We start from the raw sequence: 23,421 nt of genomic DNA, 5'->3' as shown, positions 1-23,421 counted from the left end.
CGCAGAGGGAGTGGAGCTGGCAGGGCTTGGTGCACAAAGCCTTGGTGAGCTGCAGGGCCCTGGCAGGCAGCGAGAGCCTGCTGGCAGCTGAGCAAAAGAAGGGCACTGCCTCGGTGTCCTTCCAGCCCTCAGAGGGCTCTGCGGTGTTAGCTGCAAGGACATCCCCTCCGTGTGGCTCGGGGGCTGCCCAGAGGCTGTTAGAGCACTGCAGGTCCCAAACCACCTGAAGAAGGGAAGGAGAGGAGGCAAAGGGCAGCTGAGTTATGGCAATAGCAATCCCCTCCTGGAAGCCGGGCTTCCACCAGCTCTGAGTCTCCCTGCCAGTGTCACCTGTGAGCCTGGGCCCCAGGCTGGCAGGTTGAAAGGGGCTCTGGGAGTTGTGGTGCCCCTAGGTACAGAGAAGGGCTTGCTGCTGGTTCTGGGAGCCCAAGGCCACATCCTGCCACCAACCAGAGCCCTGACTCGGAGGGAGAGCATGGTCTGAGCTGGAGAATGCTGCTGTCTGAGCAGCATCTCATCTGGGAGTAAAGCCTGCAGGAATCCCAACCTCTTCTTGCTATCCAGAGAGGTGAAATGAGTGTGAAGGAAGGGCTCAGCTGCTCTTGCTGCTTCCTCCTGGAGCCCATGGAAGGCTGAGAGCCAGCAGCAGCAGCACCACTGCGCTGTCCCAGCACAGCAGCTGGCAGCAGCAGGATGGGAGCAGGAGGTTGTGGCAGAGCAGTAGGGATGTTGGAGGCAGTGGGAGGTGAGCAGCATCCTGTGGTGTGTCAGAGCTGCTTTGGGAGTGTGTTGGGGGCTCCTGCTTGGTGACAGCTGCACTGTGTCTCCACAAGCAGCTGAACCTGCTCTCCAGCTTGTGAGGGGCAGCAGTCTGGCTGCCCACAGCACTGAGTCCTGGTGCTCCTGGTAATGATGGAGGGACACCAAGTGCAGCCTGGCCTCAAGCCTTGGGAGTGGAAACCTTTCCTCACTGGCTCTGGGGATGTGCCACACTGTGCTCTAGGACTGCCTTAGAAGTGGGCTGCTCCATGGCTCTCTGCCCTTCTGCCCTGTCCAGCCTTCTCAGTCTCTTGGTTTCCCAGGCTTCCCTCCCCTCTGGAGCAGGTTCCCTTGCAGAGCTCTGCCTGTGCCTGTCTCTCCTCCCCCAGCCCAGCACATGTGGTGCTTGCTCCTCGCTCTCCCTTGGTGCTGTGAAGAAGGGCTGCAGGGCTGTGGCTGCAAACATGAGCTGGAAGCTTTGGTGATCAATGGTTTGCTGCCATCCTCTCTTCTAGGAGGGAGAGGTGTGGCCAAACTCCTCAGCTGAGATCCAGGTGACCTTTAAGCCCCAGGCAGCCAGAGTCTATGAAGCCAAGTTCTACTGTGACATCTCAGGTACAGCTCCATTCTGCTGCTCTCTGCCCCAGGCTGCAGGCCAGGCACAAGCAACCTTCCAGCCCCCTGGCTCCTGCTCGAGTTGCTAGGAAGGGTCAGTGGCCAACAGGACCCGTGCCTGCTGTCCCTGTGGCTCCCAGCTGCTCTGCTGTCCAAGGCCAGGGCTCAGGACACTGCCTCTGGACCACTGAGTCCAGAACATGTGAGGCAGGGAAGGGCTGAGGTTTCCTGCCATGGGTTTGCCAGCCTTTGCTCTGCTGGGAGGTGTCTGTGAAGGCCAAGGAGCTACAGAACACAGCAGCCCCTAAGCCCCTCTAGCCTGTTTCCCTCCAAGAGGAGTCCTCATAGCCTGGAGGCATCCTGGGGCTCCTGAGGTGGTAGGAGCTGAGTTCCAGAGTGCTGCCAGCCCCTGGATCTCCTCCCACTGGTCAGCTACTGCCAGCGCTTAGGTGGGGAACCCTGCTGAATGCAGGGTGCCCTCCAAAGGAGCATCTCTGGCCAGCAGGTGCTTCTCCCTGCCTGGGAAGTGTCTCCTGGCAGCTCTGAGGCTGTGCTTCCCCTGGGTGGCGTTGCTCAGGGCTTGCTCTGCTCAGCAGGAGGTCTCTCCCTGGCAAGCTGAGCCCCAGCAGCCTGCTGGATGAGCTCTGTGCCGCTGCTGTCTCCCTGCAGGGTGCTCAGGCTGTTGGTGGCAGCAGCCAGCACTGCCCCCTGAGTGACACCAGCTCTGCCCTTCCAGAGGTGGTGGCTGTGCTGTGCTAGCCCAGGGCAGGGAGTGCTTGTAGCCAGGTTCAGGCTTCCTTGTCCTTCCTCTCCATCTCTGCAGGGTGCTGCTCAGGCTGTGTCTCAAGGGTGGGAGCTCGCTGCCAGGCTTTCTCCACGGAATCTGATGGGTGTCCTCACCTCCAGAGCTCATGGAGGTCCAGCAGCCCAGCTCCCACTCTTGGAGGGTGCTGAAAGCACCAACCCTGCTCTGCTGCTTTGTTGATTTCCTTCCTGCCCCAAGCCAAGGGACACAGATGCCAGGGAACAGCTTTTGACTTGCCCAGGAATTGGGCCTGGTTCCCTTGGCCAGTGCCACCTCCAGTGTGAGCCCAGGGCTTGTGTTCCCAAAATGTCTTCCTGCCCCAGCTGCACTTGTCAGAGCTGGGCAAGGCAATTCTTGCTTCACAAAGTTGCCAGTGCTGAGCTGCTGGCTCTGGGCTTTCTGCTCTGCTGAGGGAGATGTCCATCCCTCTACAGCAGGGGTGGATCTCCAGGGCTTGTGCCAGGAGAGGTTTTGCATTGCAGAGCAATAAGAGAGCTACTTGCACACAGCCCTTGAGCTGCTCTGGGGCTCCAGGAGGCAGAGCTGAGCAAATGCTCTGTCTTGGGAGAGAGAAGCCTGCTCTTGACAGACCCTGCTGGGCCTTCAGGAGAGCTTCACTTCTTGCAGCCATTCTGTGGCAGATGAGCATTCCAAAGCAGCGGGTCCCCTGTGCTGCCAGGGTGGAAACTGTCCCAGAATCAAGGTCCCTGTGAGTTGAAAGAAACCAAGGAGTCAATTAATTTTGCTCCTTGATTCCTCCAAGCCCCTTGGCTGACCTCCTCAGACCTTGAGCATGTTTGACACTGAGGGTGGTGAGAGCCTGGCCCCAGTTGCCCAGGGAGGGGTAGGTGCCCCACTCCTGGAACCCCTTCAGGTCAGGTTGCTTGGGGCTCAGAGCCAGCTGCTGTGCCTGCAGCTGTTCTGCTGAGTGCTGCTGCTTGGGCTGGCTGCCCTTGGAAGCTCCCTTCCCACCTCAAGGCCTCAAGGAGTCATCCAATGGAACTCTCTCCCCAGGCCGTGAGGCCAGGCTGCCTCTGCACATCCAAGGGGAAGGCCGAGGGCCCTGGCTCTGCTTCAGCCTTGAGCAGCTGGACCTTGGGCAGGTGTTGGTTGGATCCAGCAGCAAGTCTGAGGTGAGCAGCAGGGGCTGGCAGGGCTTGGGGGGAAGTCCTACTATGGAGACAGGCTGTGGGAGCTGGGGCTGTTCAGGCTGGGGAAGAGAAGGCTCCAGGGAGAGCTCAGAGCAGCCTTCAGGAGCTGAAGTAGCTCCAGGAGAGCTGGGGAGGGACTTTGGCCAAGGGCTGGGGGAGAGGAGGAAAGGGAATGGGGTGAAGCTTGGGGAGGGCAGCTTGAGACTGGAAACTAGGAAGATTCTTTAGAGTGAGAGGAGGGAGAGCCTGGCACAGGCTGCCCAGGGAGGCTGTGGCTGCCCCCTCCCTGGAAGTGTTCAGGAGCAGGCTGGATGAGGCCTGGAGCAGCCTGGGCTGGTGGGAGGGCTCTCTGCCTATGGGGGGGGTTGGAACTGGATGAGCTGGAAGGTCCCTTCCAACCAACCCATTCCAGGATCCATTCTATGAAGTCCTGGCTGCTTGGCATCAAACCCCCAAAGGCTGAACTTCCCTTTGGCTTCTGCCAAGCAGCAGCAGGCAGCATCCTCTGCCTTTGCCAGCTGTCAGCTTGTGCTGCTCTGGGCTGGACCTGCAGGCCAAAAGCCCAAATGGAAACCGATTGAGATTCCCTCCCCCTTTCCCTTTCCTGGTAAGGTAAAGCAAATCAGGCAGGAGAAAGGAGAGGTAAGATCAGGGAAAAAATGGTCTGGAATCTGTTTGGGAGTGAAAAAAGGTAATTTTATCTATCTCTATGTATCAGTAACAGGGCAGGTTCCAAAGGGATAGGGTGAAGGGCAGGGGGCAAAGCATCCAAAGGCAGCCCCAGCTGGCACTGGATTCCCTTGGTGCCAGTGGCTGCAGCTCTTCAGGAGGTGTGGATGCAGCAGGGAGCAGCAGGGGGGGGATGCAGCAGCCCTGGGGAGCCTTCTGTGCAGCAGTGGCTGTGCAGGGGAAAGAGAGAGCAGGAGCAGAGCTCTGCCCTGCCTAGCAAGGCTTGCTGGGCAGGGAGGGGCAGTGGCATAGAGCCCCTTGGAGCCAGGGGACCCCTCCTCCTGGGAGGGGGAAAGCCAAGTCTCTCTCTGCCCAGCCAGAGCAGCTGGGGCTGGGCTCTTTTCAGCCCCCATCAAGGGGGGTGTAACCCTGCAGGGAGGTGCTTGGGCAGGACACAAATCAGCCTCCTGGAAGGAAAGAAAGTTCCTTAGGGGTTTCCATTGGCTGTCTTGCAGGTGATCCTGCACAACAAAGGAGCCATCCATGCCTCCTTCAGCTTGGTCCCTCCAACTACAGCTCTGGGCCCCTGCTTCAGCTTCTCCCCCTGTCAGGGCCTTCTCTTGCCAGATGAGTTCCAAGTCATCCAGGTCTGCTTCTGTCCCCCTGTCCTGGGGCACTTCACAGAGGAATTCAGGTTCAGTGTGGAAGGATGCCCTGAGCCTGTGACCTTGACTGTCAGGTGAGAGGCTGAGTGCAGCCCCCTGTGCTGTGAGAGCAGCTTTGCAGCCTGCCAGCAGCAGTGCAAGCTGCAGGCTCTGCAGTGCTCTGCAGCCAAGCCAAGGCCTCCTCTGCTGTGTCCCCCCAGGGGCTGTGTCTCTGCACCCCCTCTGCGCTTCGATGTCCCTTGCCTGCGCTTCGGGGACGTCTCCTATGGTGAGTGTGGCCTGGCCTTGGAGCACAGCCCGAGGGCTCTGCAGCCCCAGAGTGCAGCCTCAGAGCCTCCAGCACTGGTGGCCCTCCAGAGCAGCCTGCAGGAGGTTCAAGCAGGGCTGCAGGCTGCCTGGGCAGGGCTTTGCCATCCTGAGGGCACAGAGGCCCAAAGGACTGGCAGAGCAGGGTCTTGTGGGGTCCCTGATGGTCTGATCAGCCCCAGGCTGCCAGTCCTTGGCAGCAGGATGGCTGTGAGAGCCCCAGCAGGGCCCAGGGGCTGGGACTGCAGGAGGAGGGAGTTGAAGCTCTGGCCCAGCCCATAGCTGCTGTGGGTCAATGTTGCCAGGCTTGGAGACCATTTCCCCCCTGAGCTGCAGGGTGAGATGTTGCTTGGTGCTGGGAGGGCCACTGGTTGTCAGTGCCAGGGAATGTGGCCAAGAAACAGCTCTGCCTCAGGCCCTGGTGTGCTCAGAGCCCTGGGCTCCTTCTCCTTGCCCAGCAGAGGCCCAGCTCTGCTGCCTGAGCACTGAGCTGCAGGTTCTGCTGCTTCAGCTCAGGCTCCCAGAAGGCTTTTCCCTGAGGGGCTCTCAGCTCTGCCTGGGAAGCCAGTTCTGGGCTGACTGAAGAGCTGTGCTCAGCCTGGCCAGGATGCCTCTCTGTTTTCCTCCTGCTGAGGGACTTGGCTAAGAGAAGTGCTGGCCTTTGCTGAGCTGCAGCCTCCCCTCCCTCCATCCCTGCCCTGTCTCTTGGCTTCCTTGTGAGCAGACAAAGCCAGAGGGCTGCCAGCAGGCAGCAGCCTGGGATCCAAGAGGAGAAGAGTCCTCTCCAGCTGCTGGCCTGGAGAAGGCCTTTGCAGCTGCAGGCTCCTGGTGCTTGCTGTGCCCTGCTGGCCACCCTCTGCTGAGAGCAGCCTTGGCCTTCTTGGCCAGGAGGGCCCCTGGCTGCCCGATGGGGAACTTGTTGTCCCCCAGCAGTGCCAGCACAGAGCTGCTTGGCTTCCGCGGCAGCTGCAGCTCAGAGGGAAGAGAGCCAGAGGCCAAGGGCAGCCTGAGCATGTCAGGAGATTGCCTGCAGGAGGCAGAGGAGCTGTGTGCAGAGGTGCAGAGCTGTGTCCTTTCTCCTAGGCTTCCCTCACAGCCTGTTCTGTCGCCTGACCAACACCTCCCTGGTGCCTGTGGCCTTCACCCTCCGTGTGCCCGGGGACGGTGTGGCAGAGCCCAGCGTGCCCAGCACTGCCCAGGTGCTGGACAACTCTCTGCCCTCCTGGAAGAAGAGAGCCAGGAGGTGCCTCAGGCCCTGTGAGTTCACCATCAGCCCTGGCAGAGGCACCATCCCTGCCCTGAGCTTCCAGGACATCCAGGTAGGGAGCAGTGGGGCCAGAGGGGCTTCAGCAGCTGGGGCTGAGGCTGCCCTGCTCTGGGAGAGGGCTTCAGTGCTGCTGGCTGGGAGGGGGAGGCCAGGCAGAGCCCTGCAGCAGGGCTGGGCTGTTGGGAGCTGTGCTGCTCTGGGACTTGCCTTTGGAGCAGCCTTTGGAGCCTGCAGGCAGAAGCTGCAGCTCCTGCCCCCCAGGCTCCAGGCCAGAAGCCACTGCTGAGGCTTTCAGAGCTGCTTAGGCTGATTCCTTGGCCTGCAGCTGGGCAGAGGAAGGCTGAGGGCAGCAGGAGGCTGTTGCAGGGAGAGATGTGGCTGGAGGAAGCAGTTAGCTTCTCTGCCTGCTCTTCTCCCTCCTGTGCTGTGGGCAGGATGAGTTGGATTCCCTGCAGTGCTCTGCAGGGGGACTGCAGAAGCTGTGGTGGCTGTGAGCTGAGCAGGTTCTGCTGGGCCAAGCTTCTGCAGCAGCTTCCCCCTGCACAGCTGCAGTGGTTCTGCTGGAGGCAGCAGCTCTGCCCTGCACTGCTGCTGTTCCCTGGCCATGCAGTGCTGAGTGGCAGCCTGCTGGGGCCTGCATTCCTCTCACCCATGGCCTGGGAGCTGCCACAGGCACTTCTGCAAGCAGCTCTTGCCAGCAGCCTTGTGGTGCTGCCAGGGCCTGTGCTCTGCAGATGGAGCAGCACCAGGGCCAAGGCCTCCCTTGCTTCCCATGGCCTGGGAATGGAAAGGCAGCAGCTGTGGGGGTGCTGAAGTGTTTGGGGCTTTGCTCTCCCCCCAGGTCACCCTGTGCTCCAACACCCAGGGCTTGTATGAGCTGGCTCTGGTGGTGGATGTGGATGGTGTGGGCCAGGAGCTGCTGTCACTGCCCCTCACAGCCAGGTACCAGCACTTTCCTTGCAGGGTCTCTTGGTGCATCCAGCCCCTTGCATGTGGTTTGCTGGCTCCAGCTCCACAGGAGGAGCCTTGCATCATGAGCTGGTTCTGCCCAGGCAGAGCTGGGAGCAGCAGGGCTTGCAGGCAGCCCCCTGGAGGAGCATCATCCCAGAATGGCCAGGCCTGGCCCTGAGCCTTTTCCTAAAGGACACAGCAATTCTATGGCTGCTTGGCACTGCCCCTCCCCTGGCACAGCCTGGGGCCATTTCTCTTGTGCTGTCACTCGTTCCTGGGGAGCAGAGCCCAAGCCCCAGCTGGCTCCAGCCTCCTTTCAGGGACATGTGGAGAGCCAGGAGGGCTCTGCTCTGCCTCCTTTGCTGCAGGCTAAACGCCGCCAGTTGCTCCCAGCAGCTCTGCTCCTGCCCAGCCCTGTTCTCCAGACCCTTCCCCAGCTGTGTTGCCCTTCTCTGGACCCGCTCCAGCCCCTCAAGGCCCTTCTTGGAGGGGCCCTAAACTGCTGCCAGGATGTGAGGGGTGGCCTCAGCAGTGCTGAGCCCAGGGGGCCGATCCCTGCCCTGCTCCTGCTGGCCACGGGGTTGCTGATCCAGGCCAGGCTGCTGGTGGCAATTTGCAGCCACTCTGCTCTAGGCAGCTGTGTTCTGCTCCCTTCCATGCCACATGAGGGGTCAAGCAGCCTCTCCTCTGCCAGTGTCTCCATTGCCTCTGGCCCTCTCTCTGCCCAGGTGTGTGGTTCCTGCTCTGCGAGTGCCCAAGCCCGTGGTGACCTTCGGCCGCTGCTACCTGCAGCTCCCTGCCCAGCAGCTGCTGCCCCTGGTGAACGACAGCGACCTGCCAGGCTGCTATGCACTGCTGCCTCAGGTTGGCATCACCCCCACCCACCTCCTGCCCCCAGGGCTCAGCCAGGCTGTGCTGGGGAGAAAAGGGCTTTGGGAGAGAGAGACCTTGATGCTTTCCAGTCCATCCTACAGGTTTGCTGGGAACAGGAACCCACTGTCTTGGTCTGGAGAGGGAAAGAGCCTCAGTTCTTGTGAATATTCCTGTGTTAGGAAATTAGAGGCACAGAGGAGGCCAAAATAGCAACAGCTAGGCTATGTAGTACACAAATAAAGTGGATGGATCAGAAGGGGAGAGAGAGAGAAAATAGGGAGAGAGAGAAGAGGAATTCTATTGGCACCCCCCTCACCCCCCAAGACAGTTTGGGTCTGTGGAGGAAGGGTGCTGCAGCTTTGGCTGTGGAGGAGAGGTCATTGCTGTCCTCTGAGCAGCCTCTTCAGCTCCATGAGTTGTAGCAGGCAGAACTTAGGACATGGAGAGAGGGTTCCTTTTGGTCTGCTTCTTCCAGGGTCTCTGTCATTTTCCCTCTCCTGGTATGCTCTCCGTTTTCCTTCAGAGCAGCATTGTCCTGCCTGCTGCCTTGGCCTCCTCCTGCCTTGGCCTCCTCCTGCCTTGGCCTCCTCCTGCCTTGGCCTCCTCCTGTCTTGGCCTCCTCCTGCCTTTCCCTTCTCCTGCCTTGGCCTCCTCCTCTCTTGGCCTTCTCCTGAGCCAGTAGTTGCTCAGATCTGTGGAACAGCTTTTCAGAGGTGTGTGTTCCAGAGAGCAGGGATAGCAGTGGCCTCTGCCCCTTTCCAGGACAGCTGCAGTCTGCTTATCTCTGCACCTTCCTGAGAGGCATCCCAGTGGCTGCTCCCAGTACACATCAGCTATTGCCTGGGCAAGCAGCAAAGGTGATTTTACCTTTGTTGAGTCCCATCAAGAGAGCCAAGATTCAGTCTCTCTCAGCTGCCCAAATGTAAGCTCAGGAAGCAGGGAAATGGGAACCTTCCTGAGGATCAACTTTAGGCAGCAATTGAGACAAATGTAGGCAGCTCTTTGGGAAGCAGTTTGCGCTCTGGCTCTGGGGTGCTGTCATGCAGGAGAACTCAGAGGGTGGTGAGAAGCTGCTCTGCCAGCCCAAGCAGGGAGATTTGTGAGTGCAGCAGCTTTGGGACCCCCTGAGGATGCTGAGGCCATCCAAGTCTTGCCTTTCATTCTGTGCCTTCCTGCCAGGGATTTCAAACTCTTTGTGAGTTGCTGCTGTGGACACCTTAAGGGTTGACATTTCTCTACAAGTTCCCTCTGCAGTAACCTTTGATTGCCAGGATCAACCCAGGCTGGAGAGCAGCCCTATGGAGAAGCCCCTGAGGATACTGAGGGCTGCCAAGCTGCTCCTGAGCTGGCATTGTGCAGTACCAGCCCAGAGCCAGCTGTGCCCTGGGCTGGTCCCCAGCAGTGGGCAGCAGGGGCAGGGAGGAGATTCTGCCCCTCTGCTGAGACCCCCCCTGCAGTGCTGGGGCAGCTCTGGAGTCCTCAGCACATTCAGGGACCGGCTGGAGGAGGCCACAGCAATGCTGGGAGGCCTGGAAGCCCTCTGCTGTGAGGCCAGGCTGGGAGAGTTGGGGCTGTTGAGCCTGGAGAGGAGAAGGCTCCAGGGAGAGTTTCTGGTGGCTTTTCAGAGCCTGTTGGGAGAGGGGATGGCTTGAACTAAGAGAGGGAGATGTAGACTGGATAAGAGGAAGACATTTTTTCACTCTGAGGGTGGTGAGAGCCTGCCCAGGGTGCCCAGGGAGGTGAGAGATGCCCCTCCCTGGAACCTTTCCAGGCCAGGCTGTCAGGGGTGCTGAGCAGTCTGCTCCAGTTGCAGCTGTCCCTGCTCAGTGCAGGGGGCTTGGACTGGAGGAGCTTGAAAGATCCCTTTCAGCCCAGCCCCTTCTGTGCCCTTGCCCCTTCCAGAAGCACCAGGAGGATGCTGCTGTGCTGTACTCCAGCCCCGTGCCCTGTGGGATCATTCAGCCTCACAGCTCCGTGGAGGTGCCACTGAGCCTGGAGGCCCAGGTGCCAGGAGAGCAGCACACTCCTGCCCGTGTGGCCGTCTTTGGGCGTGCAGGACACCCCCTGGTGAGTGCTGGAGGGGCCTGCTCCGTGCCACAGGGCTTGCTGGAGCCTGAGGTATACAAGGCTTCTTGCAGGGCAAAGGGGGCTTGTACCACAGGGATCCCTGGCACTGGGTGAGGGGGAGAGGAGAGGCAGCGTGGTGCCCTCTGGGAGGGTGATCAGAGTGTGTGCCACAGCAGTGCCCTGGGGACAGGGCAGGTGGGGGAAGGAGCCAGCACTGTCCCTGCCTCTCCTCCTCTGCTCTTAGGAGAGGAGCAGCAACTGCTGCTGCCTTGAGGGTCTTGGGGAGGAGCAGCCAGGGACAGCCCAGAGTGCTGCTGAAGCAAAGGCTGGCTCTGGAATGAGTGAGAAGGTGCTGCAGCAAAGGCATCCAGGTGCCACCTCCAGTGCTCTTTGCTGCTTCTGCAAGAACACTGCTTTGGCTCAAGAGACCAAAAGGCTGCTGGAGTGCTGCCATCAGCTCTGTTCCTCAGGTGGTGCCAGGATTACCCCAGAGCACAAAGCAGAGCAGCAGCTTCCATGATCTCTCCTCTGCAGAGCCAGCTTGGTGCCAGCTAGGGCTGCTGGTCAAGGGGTAGCTTTGGGAGTGTTCCAAAAGCTGCTGCCCAAGCCTGGCTGTGCAGCAGCAGAAGCCAGGGAGAGTGGTTTGGGGCAAGGCTGAGCAGCAGCAGGGCTGGGAGCAGGCACAGGGCAGAGGAAGGAGAGCTGCTGGAGAGACTGCAGCCTGGGCAGGCTGCTTTCTTTCCCCCTGACAACAGCAGCTTGTGGCTTTCAGCTGGGGTCCCTCCAGAGCCCACCCTTGCTGCAGGCCTCCTGCTTCAGGCTTCCAACACTGCCAACTTCCAGCAGGCAGAGCTCTCCCCCATCCAGGAGCAGCCTCAGAGCTGTCTGACCCTTGCCAGCTTTCCCCATGGTGTTTTTCCTCTCTCCTCCCTGGAGCAGAAGGTCTCTTTGGTGAGCACTGGAGAGGGCCCAGTTGTCTCTGTGCAGCCCAGCCAGCTCGATTTTGGCAGCATCCAAGTTCTGCAGGAGGCCTCCCGGTGTCTGCAGCTCTGCAATCAGAGCCCCATCCCTGCAGCCTTCCAGGCAGAGGTGGTGAGTATCTGGAGAGGCTTCCAGTGGCAATGGCTGCTCTGTGGCCACCCGGGGCTCAGTTCTCCTCTGGAGCCTTTCCAGCTGGCTGCCTGAGAGAGCAAGCAAGATCTTCCACCCCCAGGTGGCCAGAGGAGCCTGGCTGTGGGGGCAGGTTCAGCTGGGGCAGCCCTCAGGAGCCCAGAGCTTGAGGAGATGTTTGAGCAGCAGTGAGCCTGGAGCCTGTTGCCAAGCTCTCCCTTTCCTTTGTGGAAGGTCTCTGGCTGTGAGAGTCATGGCTTTGGAGCTCTGGGATCACAGAATGCCTTGGGTTGGAAAAGACCTTTCAGATCCTCCAGGCCAAGCCTCAGCCCAGCACTGCCAGCTCAGCACTGAACCGTGGCCCTCAGCACCACAGCTCCAAGGCTTTGAAATCCCTCCAGGGATGGGGACTCTACCCCTGCCTAGGGCAGCCTGGGCCAGGCCTTGGCAGCCCTCAAGGGAAGGAATTGTTGCTCATGGCCACCCTCAGCCTGCCCTGGTGCAACTGGAGGCCATTGCCTCTTGTCCTATCGCTTGTACCTGGGAGGAGAGACTGAACCCCACCTGGCTCCAGCCTCCTTTCAGGGAGGTGTAGAGAGCCAGAAGGTCTCCCCTCAGCCTCCTTTTCTCCAGGCTGAGCAATGCCAGGTCCTTCAGCTTTGAACTGAGGACAGGGCTTTGAGCAAGCTGCTTTAGTTGAAGCTGTCCCTGCCCAGGTCAGGGGCTTGGAACTAGTTGAAGGTCCCTTCCATGCCAAAGCATTCTGTGACTCTCTGATCTTCTCCCTGGGATTTGCTGGAGGAAAGTCAACTTCTTGCAGCTTGTCAGTACTTCAAGAGGCCTCTAAGAAAGCTGGGGACAGACTGTTGACTAGGACTTGTAGTGAGAGGCCAAGAGGGCTAGTTGGAAACTCCAAGAGGGAGATTTCTAGCAGCTGTCCTGTGAGAGCTCAGTGCTGCCAGGCTGGAAACTCCAGCTGCCTTCCCCTGGCTCCTGCCCAATGCAATGTGCTTGGCTCGTGCCCAGCCTGCCAGCACATTGCTGCCTCCTGTTCCAAAGGGCAAAACCTCTCCAGGGATGCTGCAGGGTTTGGGCTGAGCAGGGCCTGTTGTCCCAAGCACAGCCCTGAAATGTGGAGCATGTCCCACTGCCCCCACGCTGGAGCCTTGGGAGCTGCAGATCTGCATGCCAGTGCATGTCCTGCTGGCCAGGGAGCACTCCCTGCAAGGAGGCTGGAGGAGGAAACAACCTTCTCTTGAGGCCGAGTGTCTCTGGGGCTGGTGAGGTGGTGGCTAATGAGGGGAGTCTGTGAGAGGAGGGTGGCACAGGGGGGGTGTCAGCTCCTGCAGAGGTGCTGCTTGCAGCCCCCCTAGCTCAGCTGCAGGCAAAGGAAGCCCTTCTGGTTTGTTGCCCTCACATCCTTGCTCCTCCAGCCCACAAGAGACCGAGGGCTGTGGCTCCTGGCCTCAGCTGGGCTCTGCCTTGTCTTGCAGTCTGGCAGAGGCTGGTGCTGGAGGGTTGAGCCCAGCCGAGGAGTGATCCCCCCCGAGGGCCAGGTGTCTGTGTCTGTCACAGCCCAGCTGGACGACACGGGGCAGTTCCAGGCCGAGGTGCAGCTGCTGGTGGAGCACAGCCGTGGCTACGGCATCCCCGTGCGGGCGCTCGGCGTCGGCAGCACCATCGTCCTGGACAGGCCCTTGGCTCCGCAGCTCAGCCTGGGCACTCGCTTCAGGTAGGTGTCCCTCAGCTCCTGCTGCTGCCGGGGGCTCAGCCAGGAGAAGCTCCTGGCTCTTCCAGGGCAGCCCCAGGGCTTCTTCAGGCTGAAGCCCAGCAGGAGCAGGGCAGGGCTTGTGCCCTGTGCTGGGCACCGCTGAGGATACAGTCGGAGCCCTGGGCTCAGGTTTGGGCTCCTCGCTCCAGGAAGGGCAGTGAGGGGCTGGAGCGTGTCCAGGGAAGGGCAAGAAAGCTGGGGAAGGCTCTGGAGAACAGGGCTGGGGAGGAGCAGCTGAGGGAACTGGGGGTGAAGAGGAGGCTGAGGGGAGACCTCAGTGCTGTCTACAAGAGCCTGGAAGGAGGCTGGAGCCAGGTGGGGGTTGGGCTCTTCTCCCAAGGAACAAGGGATAGGAGGAGAGAAGATGGCCTCAGGTTGCTCCAGGGGAGGTTTAGGTTGGACATGAGGAACAAATTCTTCCCCTAAGGGACAAGGCCTGGCCCAGGCTGCCCAGGGCAGTGCTGGAGTCCCCATCCCTGGAGGGGTTTCCTGGAGCAAAGGGTGGCCATGTCTGCCCAGCTGCACTTGGGCTTTCTTTCCAGGAAGGAACTTCCATTCCCATGGGACATTCCCTTGGGTTTCTGTCTGGCTCTGGTTGTTCATCTCTGGCTGTGGCTCTGTTTCCTCAGCAGCCAGAGCTGGGCTGGCTGCCCTGCTCCTCTCAGCCACACTCCTGCTGATCCATGTTCTTAGGCTCAGTGCTCTGTCTCAAACACAAGCCCAGCTGCTCTGGTCAGCAGAGGCTGATGAGGGCTGGATGCTTCCTAAAGGATGGAGGCATGAAAGGGATGCCAGGGCCCCCCACCAGCGAAGCCAGTGGTGCCCTGACCACCAGATAGGATCCTAGAATGGTTTGGTTTGGAAGGGATCATCTGGTTCCAACCCTCCTGCCACAGGCGGGCCCTGAGGAGTCCACACCCTGCAGCTCCCCGCTGGCATCTGCAGAGGAAGCCAACTGAGGCAGCAGCTGCCCAGGGGAAGCTGCAGTGGCCTGAAGCTGTTCCTCCATCTGCTTAGTATCACAGGATCAGTCAGGGTTGGAAAGGACCACGGGGATCATCCAGTTCCAACTCCCCTGCCATGGGCAGGGACACCCCACACTAGATCAGCCTGGCCAGAGCCTCATCCAGCCTGGCCTTAAACACCTCCAGGGACAGGGCCCCAACCACCTCCCTGGACAACCCATTCCAGGGCTTCACCACTCTCATGGGGAAGAACTTCCTCCTCCCCTCCAGCCTGAATCTCCCCACCTCCAGCTTCATTCCATTCCCCCTAGTCCTATCACTGCCTGAGATCCTGAGCAGTCCCTCCCCAGCCTTCCTGTAGCCCCTTTCAGATCCTGGAAGGCCACAATGAGGTCACCTGGGAGCCTTCTCTTCTGCAGACTGAACAGCCCCAACTCCTTCAGTCTGTCCCCATAGGAGAGGTGCTCCAGCCCTCTGCTCATCCTCGTGGCCCTTCCCTGGACACCTTCCAGCACCTCCAGATCCCTCTTGTCATAGGGGCTTGCAGCCAGGTCAGGCCAGCTCAGGGTCTGATCCAGCCTGACCCTCAGGCAGCCCTTTGCTAAAACTCTGCTGAGTGTGAAGCAGCAGGGGCTGGTGCTGCTCTGCCCACAGCAGCTGAGAGGATGTGCTTCAGGAAGCTTTCCCTGGCTGGGCACAACCAGAGCTGCTGCTGGGTGGGGAGAAGCTCAGGGGTAGGCAAGGGCTGGCTCCCGCTGAAGGTTTGAGCTAGGTCAGCAGTTCAGAGGTGGTTCCATTGCCAGCTGTGTGGTCAGACAGCAGCAGCAGCAGCTGGGTGAGTGCTGGGCAGTAGCAGCTCTCCTGATCTTTTCCATCTCTGCTCCTCTTGCAGCCTGGCTCCCTGCTGTTACAGCTTCAGGGTCACCAACCGAGGCCGCCGCACCCAGCGGCTCCGCTGGACCGTGGGAGGTTGCTCCCCGCCTGGCCAGCGCCGTTGGCTGCCTTCCCTCAGCAGCACCAAGGGCAAAGCTTCCTCCCAGGGCCCCCCTGCTGCCTGCCCTGTGTTTCAGCTTCGGCCCAAGAGGATGGAGCTGAGGCCAGGCCAAACGATGGAGGTGATGCTGGAAGGCTTCTCCAGCACTCCCCAGGTGAGGTCCCTCACAAGGGCTGAGCCTTCCCCATCAGATCACCTCCCCTGGGACTTGTCCTGCAGCCCCCTGGCACTGGCCTGAGAATGTGAGCAAGAGAGTGTTTGAAGGCCACAGGTTCCCCCTGGCAGAGTCCTCTGCTTTCCTTGCTGGCCACCATCAGTGGCTGGGGCTGCTCTGTGTTCCATCCTGCAGCACTTGCTGCTACCAAAGCAGGGGCTGAAGGCAGCTGCTGCTGTGGCAGGTGCCAAGGTGCCAGGTGCTGAGGCAGGAGGGAAGGGCAGAGAGAAGAAGTGACTCACAGCCTGGGAGCAGAGGCAGAAAGGAAGGCAGGAGGGCAGGTTTCCTGTGTCTGGGGGAAGCCAGCAGGGCAGGCAGTGGCTGGAGCTGCAGCATTTCTCCTCTGCAGACAAAGATGGGCAGAGGCCTTGTCTGGCACCAAGTGCTGGAGGAGAGGAAGGAGCCCAGTGCCAGCTCTGCTGATCAGGGCTGTTCATCCCCATGGCACCACTGCAACTGGCAGCTTAACTTGCTTTCCTGGGAACAGTGACACTTGCCCCAGGCTCCCAGCCAGCCCTGCTGTGCCAAGGGCAGCCAGGTCTTGCCAGCACCCTTGGATGGGTCGCTGGGCCTCCTCCTGCCTGGAGCCTTCTGCCAGGGGAATGCAGCTCTGCAGAGGAGCTGCAGCCTGATGTGCACTGCTGAGCTCCAGCAGCACAGAGGTTGAAGTGGAGAGGGCTTGGACTGGATGACCTTGAATGGTCCCTGCCAAGCCAAGGCAAGCCATGAGATGATTCTCTGTGGAACAGCTCTAGAGGAAGCTCCTGCTGATGTTCATGTTTTGAAGGGTGTTCTAAAGGCTTGCCTCAAGAGTGGCTTGAAGAAGACTTCGTTGCTCACCTGGGTGGCTGTATTGGGGCTGTCCCCATGCAGTTCTGAGCCCAAAGGTTTTGCTGAGGAGGAGCAAAAGGCACCAAGCTGTTGAGTGCAGTGGTGAGAATGTCTCCCTGGAAAGCTGGCAGGGGCTCTGTGCAGCCAGCTGTGCCTGCCTGGCCCTGCAGTCAGAGCCAAGAGCTCTGGGAGGAGTTGGTGCTGTAGCAGAGGAAAGAGCCAGCAGTGGAGAAGTGATCCCAGGAGCTGTCCAGAGCAAGGCTTGGCTGTGAGCCCATCCAGCTTGAGAGAGGACTTTGCTGGGACATGCAAGGCAGCTCTGTCCTGGGGAGGTCTCTTTTCAAAGCAGCTCTGGGAAGGAGGGCAGGAGGCATCCTAGTGGGGAGTGATCCCTCCTTGACCTGAAGGCATCTGCCTGTGGGGGGGTTCCTGTGGGTCACAGAATCCCAGCATGGGGGAGGTTGGAAGGGACCTCTGGGGATCATCCAGCCCAATCCCCCTGCTACAGCAGGGGCACCCACAGCAGGTTGGCCAGGTGCCTCCATCCTCTTGCCCCTCACCCTTTAGCTCTTGCTGAGCATGAAGAAGATCTGCTCTGGGGCTGCTCTTCTTTTTGAGGGGGTTGGACTAGAAGACCTTTGGAGGTCCCTTCCAGCTCAGAGCCTTCTGTGCTTCTGTGTGATTCTGTGATGCTCCAGGCTCAGCAGCTCCAGGTCTCAGCCTTTCCTCCTCAGAGAGGTGCTCCAGGCTCCTCAGCATCTTTGTAGTCTTTACTGGGCTCTCTTCAGTAGTTCCCTGACTACTTTGAACTGGGCAGCCCCAAACTGGACCCAGCTGTGGCCTCAGCAGGGCAGGATGGAGGGGGAGGAGAGCCTGCTGGCCACAGTCTCCTTCAGGAATCCTCTTGGCCTTCTTGGACACAAGGGCAGCTTGCTGGCTCGTGGGCAGCTTGCTCTCCAGCAGCACTCCCAGGTCCCTGTCTGCAGAGCTGCAAGCTCCCAGCAGGCCAAGGCCTCAGCTGTGCTGGGGCAGGGGTTGTTCCTCCTCAGGAATCATTTCCACTGAGCTTCCAAGGCAGAGCTGACTGCCCTTGGCCTTTCTGTCTCCTGTTTTTCTGCCCAGTTCCATCTCCATCTTCATTCCATCAGCTCCTCCAGCTTTCTGTAGCACTGTGCTCAGCACTGGGGCACATCAAAGGAAGAACCCTTTGGGGCAGGGATTGTCCCTGGCAGCACAAGCCTCCCCAGAGCTGTTTGTGGCTGTTGGCTGCAGCCTGATGGCCACTGGAGTGCAGGAGAAAGGGGATGCAGCACAAGCTGTGGAGGGCAAGGGGAAACCAGCAGTGAGGGGGGCAGTGGCAGGGCCGTGGCTGGTGGCTGGCAGATGCAGGCTGTCCTCTGGCCACCCTGCTGGCAGCCCCCATGTGCCCTGTGGCTTCTCCTGCAGGCGGTGAGGGAGCAGCTGCTGTGCCAGGCCGCGGTGGGCAGCGAGGCCAGGAGCACCCAGATCCTGCAGGTGGAGCTCAGCTGCCAATTCATTGCTCCTGCCCTGCAGATGTCCTCCACAGCAATCACTTTCCAGGTGGAGAAGGTGAGTGTCTGGCTGGCATCCTGGCCCTGGACCTGCTGGCTGGAAGCTGTGGCTGTGCTTGGCTTCAAAGGAGGAGGGAAGAGAGCTGCTCTGAGTCCCCAGGGCTTTGGCTGTTGACTGCAGCAGGACCAAGCTTTTGCTGTTAGCACTGAGCTCATTCTTTGCTGCCCTGGGGCTGGCAACAGCCTCAGCAGCACTGCTTTGCTCTTGTTGGTGTGGCACCACTGAGGAGAGTGGCCCCAAGCTCTTGTCCCCCACCCTTTAGCTCTTGCTGAGCACTGATCAGATCCCCTCTGGGGCTGCTCTTCTCCAGGATCAAGAGCCCCAGGGCTCTCAGCTCCTCCCAGAGCTGCTCCAGGCCCCTGAGCATCTTGGCACTGTAGCAGGGGCAGCAGGAGCCTGGAGGTTGCTGGCTGGCTGTGCATACTCAAAGCCAGCCTTAGGCTCCTGCAGGCTCTCTGCTGCATCCTGCTTGCTTGTCTCCTCTGCCCAGCACCCCTGGCCTTAGGAGGCTCCTAGAGGCATGAGTGTAGGTGACTGCAACTCCTCTTGTGCTGCTGTCCCCAGGAGAGGACAGGCCACTGCAATCAGATGGGCTGGATCTCTTAGCAGCAGCTGCCTCCTCTCAGGGGCCTGTTCCCTGCACATTCCTGAGGCTGTTCCCCCTGGGCAATGCTGTGGTTTGCAGCCAGCAGCAGCATCTGCTGTGCTTGGAGAAAGCCCTTCCAGAAGGGGAGAAACCTATCCAAAGAGTCCAGAGGAGCTGTTGGGAGCTCTGGGGGCTGAAGGCTTTGGAAAGGCAGCGGGTGGGGAAGGAGGGCCCTGGGCACTTGGGGGTGAGTGATGCTTCTCTCCTGTGCTTGCAGCAAGCAGGGGATGTCCTAACTCCTCTGGCCCAGCCTCTGGCTTTGAAGAACATCTGCCCCCTGCCCCTCAGCATGGTCCTGGCCTTAGGGCAGCCCTTCTCTCTCTGTGATGTGGAGCAGCAGCCCCTGCCTGCAGATGCTCAGGTGAGCAGCCCTGGGCCTTGCTGCTGCTGGAGTGTGAAGAGGGAGCAGTGTGGTGGTGTGCTCCTGCTGGGAGGGCCTCCAGGAGAGAAGCTTCTGCAGAGCCAGCAGTGAGCCTGAGCTGAACCAGGGTGGAATTGAGTTTGCTGGAGGAAACAAGGCATCATCTGGATGGGGAAGAGAGCCATGGGATGGTTTGGGCTGGAAGAGACCTTTCAGATCATCAAGGCCAACTGTGAACTTCTCACTGCCAGCTCACTGCTAGATCATGGCCCTCAGCAGCAGATCTCCATGCCTTTGCACTCCCTCCAGGGATGGGGACTCACCACTGCCCTGGGCAGGCCTGGGCTAGGCCTTGACAGCCCTTGTGAGGAAGAAATTGTTCCTCCTGTCCAACCTAACCCTCCCCAGGGGCAGCTTGAGGCCCTTTCCTCTTGCCCTGTGGCTTGTTCCTTGCTTGCTCCTTGCTCCAACCTCCTTCAGAGTCCTGGCTCTAGGAGATGAAGAGAAGGGATCAAACAACTTGTGGGCAAGCCATCTAGTGAAGCTGTCTCCTGGAAGCCATCCCAGCAGCCCTCCTCAGCTGTCTGTCTGCTCCTCAGGAGCAGCTTGCTGCCTTCAAGGGCAGCCCTGCCTTTGAGAAGGCTGAGGGTGCTCCTCCAGCCACTGCCTGCCCCCTGTGCCAGCGGCAGGTGCTGGGCACAGGCTCTGCCAGGCACGTGGTGATGTGGGCATGGGCACCACTCCTGTGCAGCCCTGGCAGGGGGGTTGGACTGATGACCTTTTGAGGCCCCTTCCAAGTCCTAACCTTCTGTGCTTCTGTGCCGGTGCTCAGCCCTGCCAGGCCCAGGCTGCAGTGCTGGGAGGAGCAGAGAGTGCAAACGGCCTTGGCCTGCCAGGGTGCTGCTCTGGGGGGGGCTTTGGTGCCTCTGCAGAAGCCTGAGCTGGGCTGGGCCAGCAGTGGGGTGGGGCTGGCACAGGCAGGCCCTGCTGGAGCCACACTTGGGGCACTGCCATGGTTGTGAGCCCTGGGGATGGCCTCCCACGGGTGCTGGATGCTCTTCCTCTCCTTGCAGCCCATGAAGCTGGAGGCAGGGCAGGAACTTCCCCTCTGCATCAGCTTTAACCCTGCTCATGAAGAGGGTTTGCACTCCTGGCAAGTGGAGCAGGCTCTGAGGATCCAGTTCCTGGAGCACCCTCATGAGGAGCAGGTCCTGCTGCGGGGAGAAGTCTGCTGCCCCAGCCTGCACTTCCAGAGCATGGCTGTGGACTTTGGCTGCATCCTGAATGACACTGGAGCTGTGCAGAGCCTGGAGATGACCAACTGCAGCCAGCTGCCTGTCTCCTACTGCTGGCAGCTGCTGCCAGCCAGCCAGGGCAGCCAGCTGAGGTATGGCCACCTCTGCCCTCTCCTTGCAGCTCTTCTGCTTCCTGCTGTCCTGCTTGTGCTTTGCAGAGACCAAGGTGGTTTCCCTGGGCTCTGGCCAACTGCTTTCCCCTTGGCCTGGCAGGAACAAGCCCTCCAGCTGTGGCCAGGCTGGGTGCTCAGGTGTCCTCCAGCACTCTGGGGATGGGCAGGGGACTGTTCTGCAGCCCAGCCAAGACTAGAAGACATTGCCAACACTTTTCCTGCAGCCCATGACCTCGGAGTCCTGCTTTGTCCCTGGAGCTCCAAAGCCCTGCTTGGGCCCTGGGACAAGCAGATACAAGTTGGGAGCTCTCTGCCTTCCCTGCCAGCCCCAGTTGTTGTCAGTTCAGTACTAAGAACCTCCACTGCCCCCACAACAGTGTGTCCAGTGCTGGCTCCCCAGCTCAGGAGAGCCAGGGAGCTACTGCAGAGAGTCCCAGGGAGGCTCCAAAGATGCTGGAGGGGGCCTGGAGCAGCTCTCTGAGGAGGAAAGGCTGAGAGCCCTGGGGCTGAGAGCCTGGAGAAGAGCAGCCCCAGAGGATCTGATCAATGCTCAGCAAGAGATACAAGGTTGGGGGCAAGAGGATGGGGCAAGAGGATGGTGCTGGGCTCTTAGTAGTGGTGTCCAGTGACAGGACAAGGGCCTGCTGAAGCCTGGAGCTTCCATCTGAGCTGGAGGAGAAACTTCCTTGATGGGAAGGTGCTGGATTGGCACCTCAGAGGTGAAGCCTGCCTGGCAGCCAGCCCCTGCTCCAAGAGCCTCCCCCTTCAGGCAAGCAGAGGCCACTCCTCTGTCCCCCCAAGCACAGCTGCTCTGCTGCTGCCAAAGCACAGGTGTCCTCTTGCCCCCCAGCCTTTAGCTCTGGCTGAGTGTTGAGCAGATCCCCTCTGGGGCTGCCCTGCCCCAGGCTCCACAGCCCCAGGGCTCTCAGCCCCTGCTCTCACCTTGCCTCTTTAGAGACAAAGCCCCAGCTCCTAGGGCTGCTGCAGGGACAGGTTGAGGGCTCAGGCAGTTCCTGATTGCAAGCTGCCTGGTAGCTTCTTTTTGTTCCACCTTCACCTGCCCTGGAGTGGTGCCAGGGATGGGGCATCTGCCCCCTCCTCAGGCAGCCTGGGCCAGTGGCTCACTGTTCTCAGCACCACAAATGTCTTCCTTCCATCTGCTCTGACTCTCTCTCTTTGAGTTCACCCCCACCCCCCCTTGGCCTGTCACAACAAGCCCTGCTCCAAAGGCTGTCCCCAGCTTCCTTGTAGGCCACTGGAAGGTCTCTGCTGGGCTCTGCCCCTTTGCTTCTTCAGTCTCCCTCCCACTCCTACAGTGTGTGTCTGGTTTCCCTTGTGGTGCCCTTCCTGCCTCCCCACAGGGCACCCAGCCCTGGCCTCTTCTCTGTCTGCCAGCAGCCAGGTGCCCACAGCTCTGCTGTGCCAACCTCCTCCCTGGGCAGCCCTGAGCCTTGCCCTGCTCCCTGCTGGTGTGGAGCTGCTGGGGCAGAGCCCTTGCTGAGCTCAGAGCAGCAGAGCCCAGGGGGGAGCTGCTGGGGCAGTCTCCCCTGCCTGCCCCTGCAGTCCCTGCTCACAGGGCTGTTCTGTTCCAGGTGCAGCCTCCCAGCCCAGGCAGTGCAGGAGGAGGGAGCCTGCTGGCAGCCTTGGGCCTCTGCAGGGAGCAGCTCCAGGGCTGGGGGTGTGGAGGAGCCAGCCCAGGCCCTGGGAGCAGCTGGGGATCCTGCCCAGGAGCCAGCAGATGCCAAGGACTCCCTGGAGGCAGAGGTAGATTTTCTGGGACACCTGCTGCTCCTCCTGCCTCCCAGTTTGCCAGCAGAGCCCTGCTGCTGCCACCCTCCCTTCTCACAGCCCTGCAGCCACTGCCCTGAGAGCAGGAGGGGCAGCAGCTGGCAGCTGGACACAGGGCTCCTGCCTTTGGGCTGCTCTGCAGGGTGGAATGAGGCTTGCTGCTGGGAAGGCTTTGAGCTTCCTTCTGTGCCAAGCCAAGCCCTCAGCCCCATGGGCCAGCTGCTCAGCCCCACTCCTTTGCCCCTCCCAGCCTCAGCCAAGGGCTGGGATTGCAGAGCCAGCCAGGGAGCTGGCAGGGGGCAGGAGGGGCACTGACACAGAAGACTCAGCCCTGCCTGGTGCTTCATCTCTCAGGGAGATGGAGCTCTGCTTAGGCCCAAGGATGTCCCAGCACCATTCCTGCAGAGCCTGCTGCTGGCCAGGCCCCAGCACCAAGCACTGCAGCTGCCTGAAGCAGCAGAGCCTCTGGAGCTGGAGGAGCAATCCCAGAAGCCTCTCTCAGAAACAGGCCTCAGAAGGCCAGAGCCAAGGCTCCTCTGGCAAGGTGGCACCTCTGAGGTTACAGATGAGCTCCCAACTGCTGCCAGGCAGGAAAGCATCTCAGCTGCCTTCTTCAGGAAGGTGTCCTGGGAATAATGGCCTGGGGGAGATCCTCAGCTCTCCAGCAGCCATGAGTGCACAGGATGAAACCAAAGCACCACTGCAGAGCTGGGCCAAGCACTTCCTCAGTTGTCCTTTGCCTCTTTGGGAGTCTGACTGGCAGCTCTGTTCCTGGTTTGCTCCTGGAGACCCTAAGCTGTCCAGGCAGGAGGCTCTCAACATGTTCTTTGGGCAGGAGGGAGCAGAGCTGGACTGGCAGAAGGGTGCAAAATGCCCCCTCAAAGTTTCTGCCAGGCCTCTCAGCTTGCTCCTGCAGGCTTGGGTGTAGGAAGTGAAGCTGGAGCCCAGGCCTCATCTGTGGCTGGGCTTGGAGCCACACTCAGCAGATGCCATGGGCACAGCCAGACTTGATTTGCTCCCAGCTCCCATCTCAGCTGCCCCTGGCTTGATGAGGTGCTGGAGCCTGCAGCAGAGTGCTCTCCCCCAGAGCAGCCACTTGCTCACTGCAGCCCTTGGGGCTTGCTTTGCAGCTGCTGCTGCTGTCCAGTGCTGTGGAGCTGGGAGGTGCTGTGGAAGCTCTCCCTTTGCCCCAGGCCAGGGCTGCTCTCCTGCCTCCCTCTCCCTGCTCAGCCTCTCCACCTCTCCTCCCTCCCCAGGTGTTCGATGTGCTGCCGCTGCATGGGCTGCTGCAGCCGGGCCAGAGCCAGCAGGTCACCTTCAGCTTCTTTGGCCACCCTAACACTGTGGCCTGTGCCAGGGCTCTCTGCAGGGTGCAGGGAGGCCCCAGCTACGAGCTCAGGCTGCGTGGGGAGGCCTCACTCATCAGCTACCTCCTGGACACCACGGAGCTGGACGTGGGGCTGCAGGTAGCGCAGGCTTCTCCTTGCCTGCAGCCCTGGCTGCTGGGGGCTGCCTGCCTGGGGCTAGGGCCAGCTGCTGTGCTGGCTCCAGGGCTTGGCAGCACCACCTTGGAGTGCTGCCTCCTGCTGCCAAGCTCCACCCCCACCTCAGC

The 23,421-nt window shown here is 60.6% G+C and overlaps 1 protein-coding gene across 1 annotated transcript in view; it reads left to right on the top strand.

Moving 5' to 3' along the window:
• The window catches only part of LOC137458139 (hydrocephalus-inducing protein homolog), a 66,415-nt gene that overhangs the window by 8,680 nt on the left and 34,314 nt on the right, over positions 1-23,421 (top strand). The window contains exons 8-22 of the mRNA XM_068169822.1: positions 1,275-1,374; positions 3,194-3,312; positions 4,515-4,738; positions 4,865-4,932; positions 6,054-6,289; positions 7,079-7,179; positions 7,917-8,052; positions 9,964-10,128; positions 11,068-11,220; positions 12,732-12,970; positions 14,867-15,122; positions 17,460-17,603; positions 18,470-18,613; positions 19,687-20,000; positions 21,614-21,785. Coding sequence (XP_068025923.1) covers positions 1,275-1,374; positions 3,194-3,312; positions 4,515-4,738; positions 4,865-4,932; positions 6,054-6,289; positions 7,079-7,179; positions 7,917-8,052; positions 9,964-10,128; positions 11,068-11,220; positions 12,732-12,970; positions 14,867-15,122; positions 17,460-17,603; positions 18,470-18,613; positions 19,687-20,000; positions 21,614-21,785 — 2,571 coding nt within the window. The remainder of the gene's footprint in view (positions 1-1,274; positions 1,375-3,193; positions 3,313-4,514; positions 4,739-4,864; positions 4,933-6,053; positions 6,290-7,078; positions 7,180-7,916; positions 8,053-9,963; positions 10,129-11,067; positions 11,221-12,731; positions 12,971-14,866; positions 15,123-17,459; positions 17,604-18,469; positions 18,614-19,686; positions 20,001-21,613; positions 21,786-23,421) is intronic.

The sequence above is a fragment of the Melanerpes formicivorus genome, unplaced genomic scaffold (assembly GCF_026170545.1).
Source record: "Melanerpes formicivorus ecotype bairdi unplaced genomic scaffold, bMelFor1.0.p_v2 SCAF_225, whole genome shotgun sequence".
Classification (NCBI taxonomy): Eukaryota; Metazoa; Chordata; class Aves; order Piciformes; family Picidae; genus Melanerpes; species Melanerpes formicivorus.
This window is presented reverse-complemented; position numbering and strand designations above follow the sequence as displayed.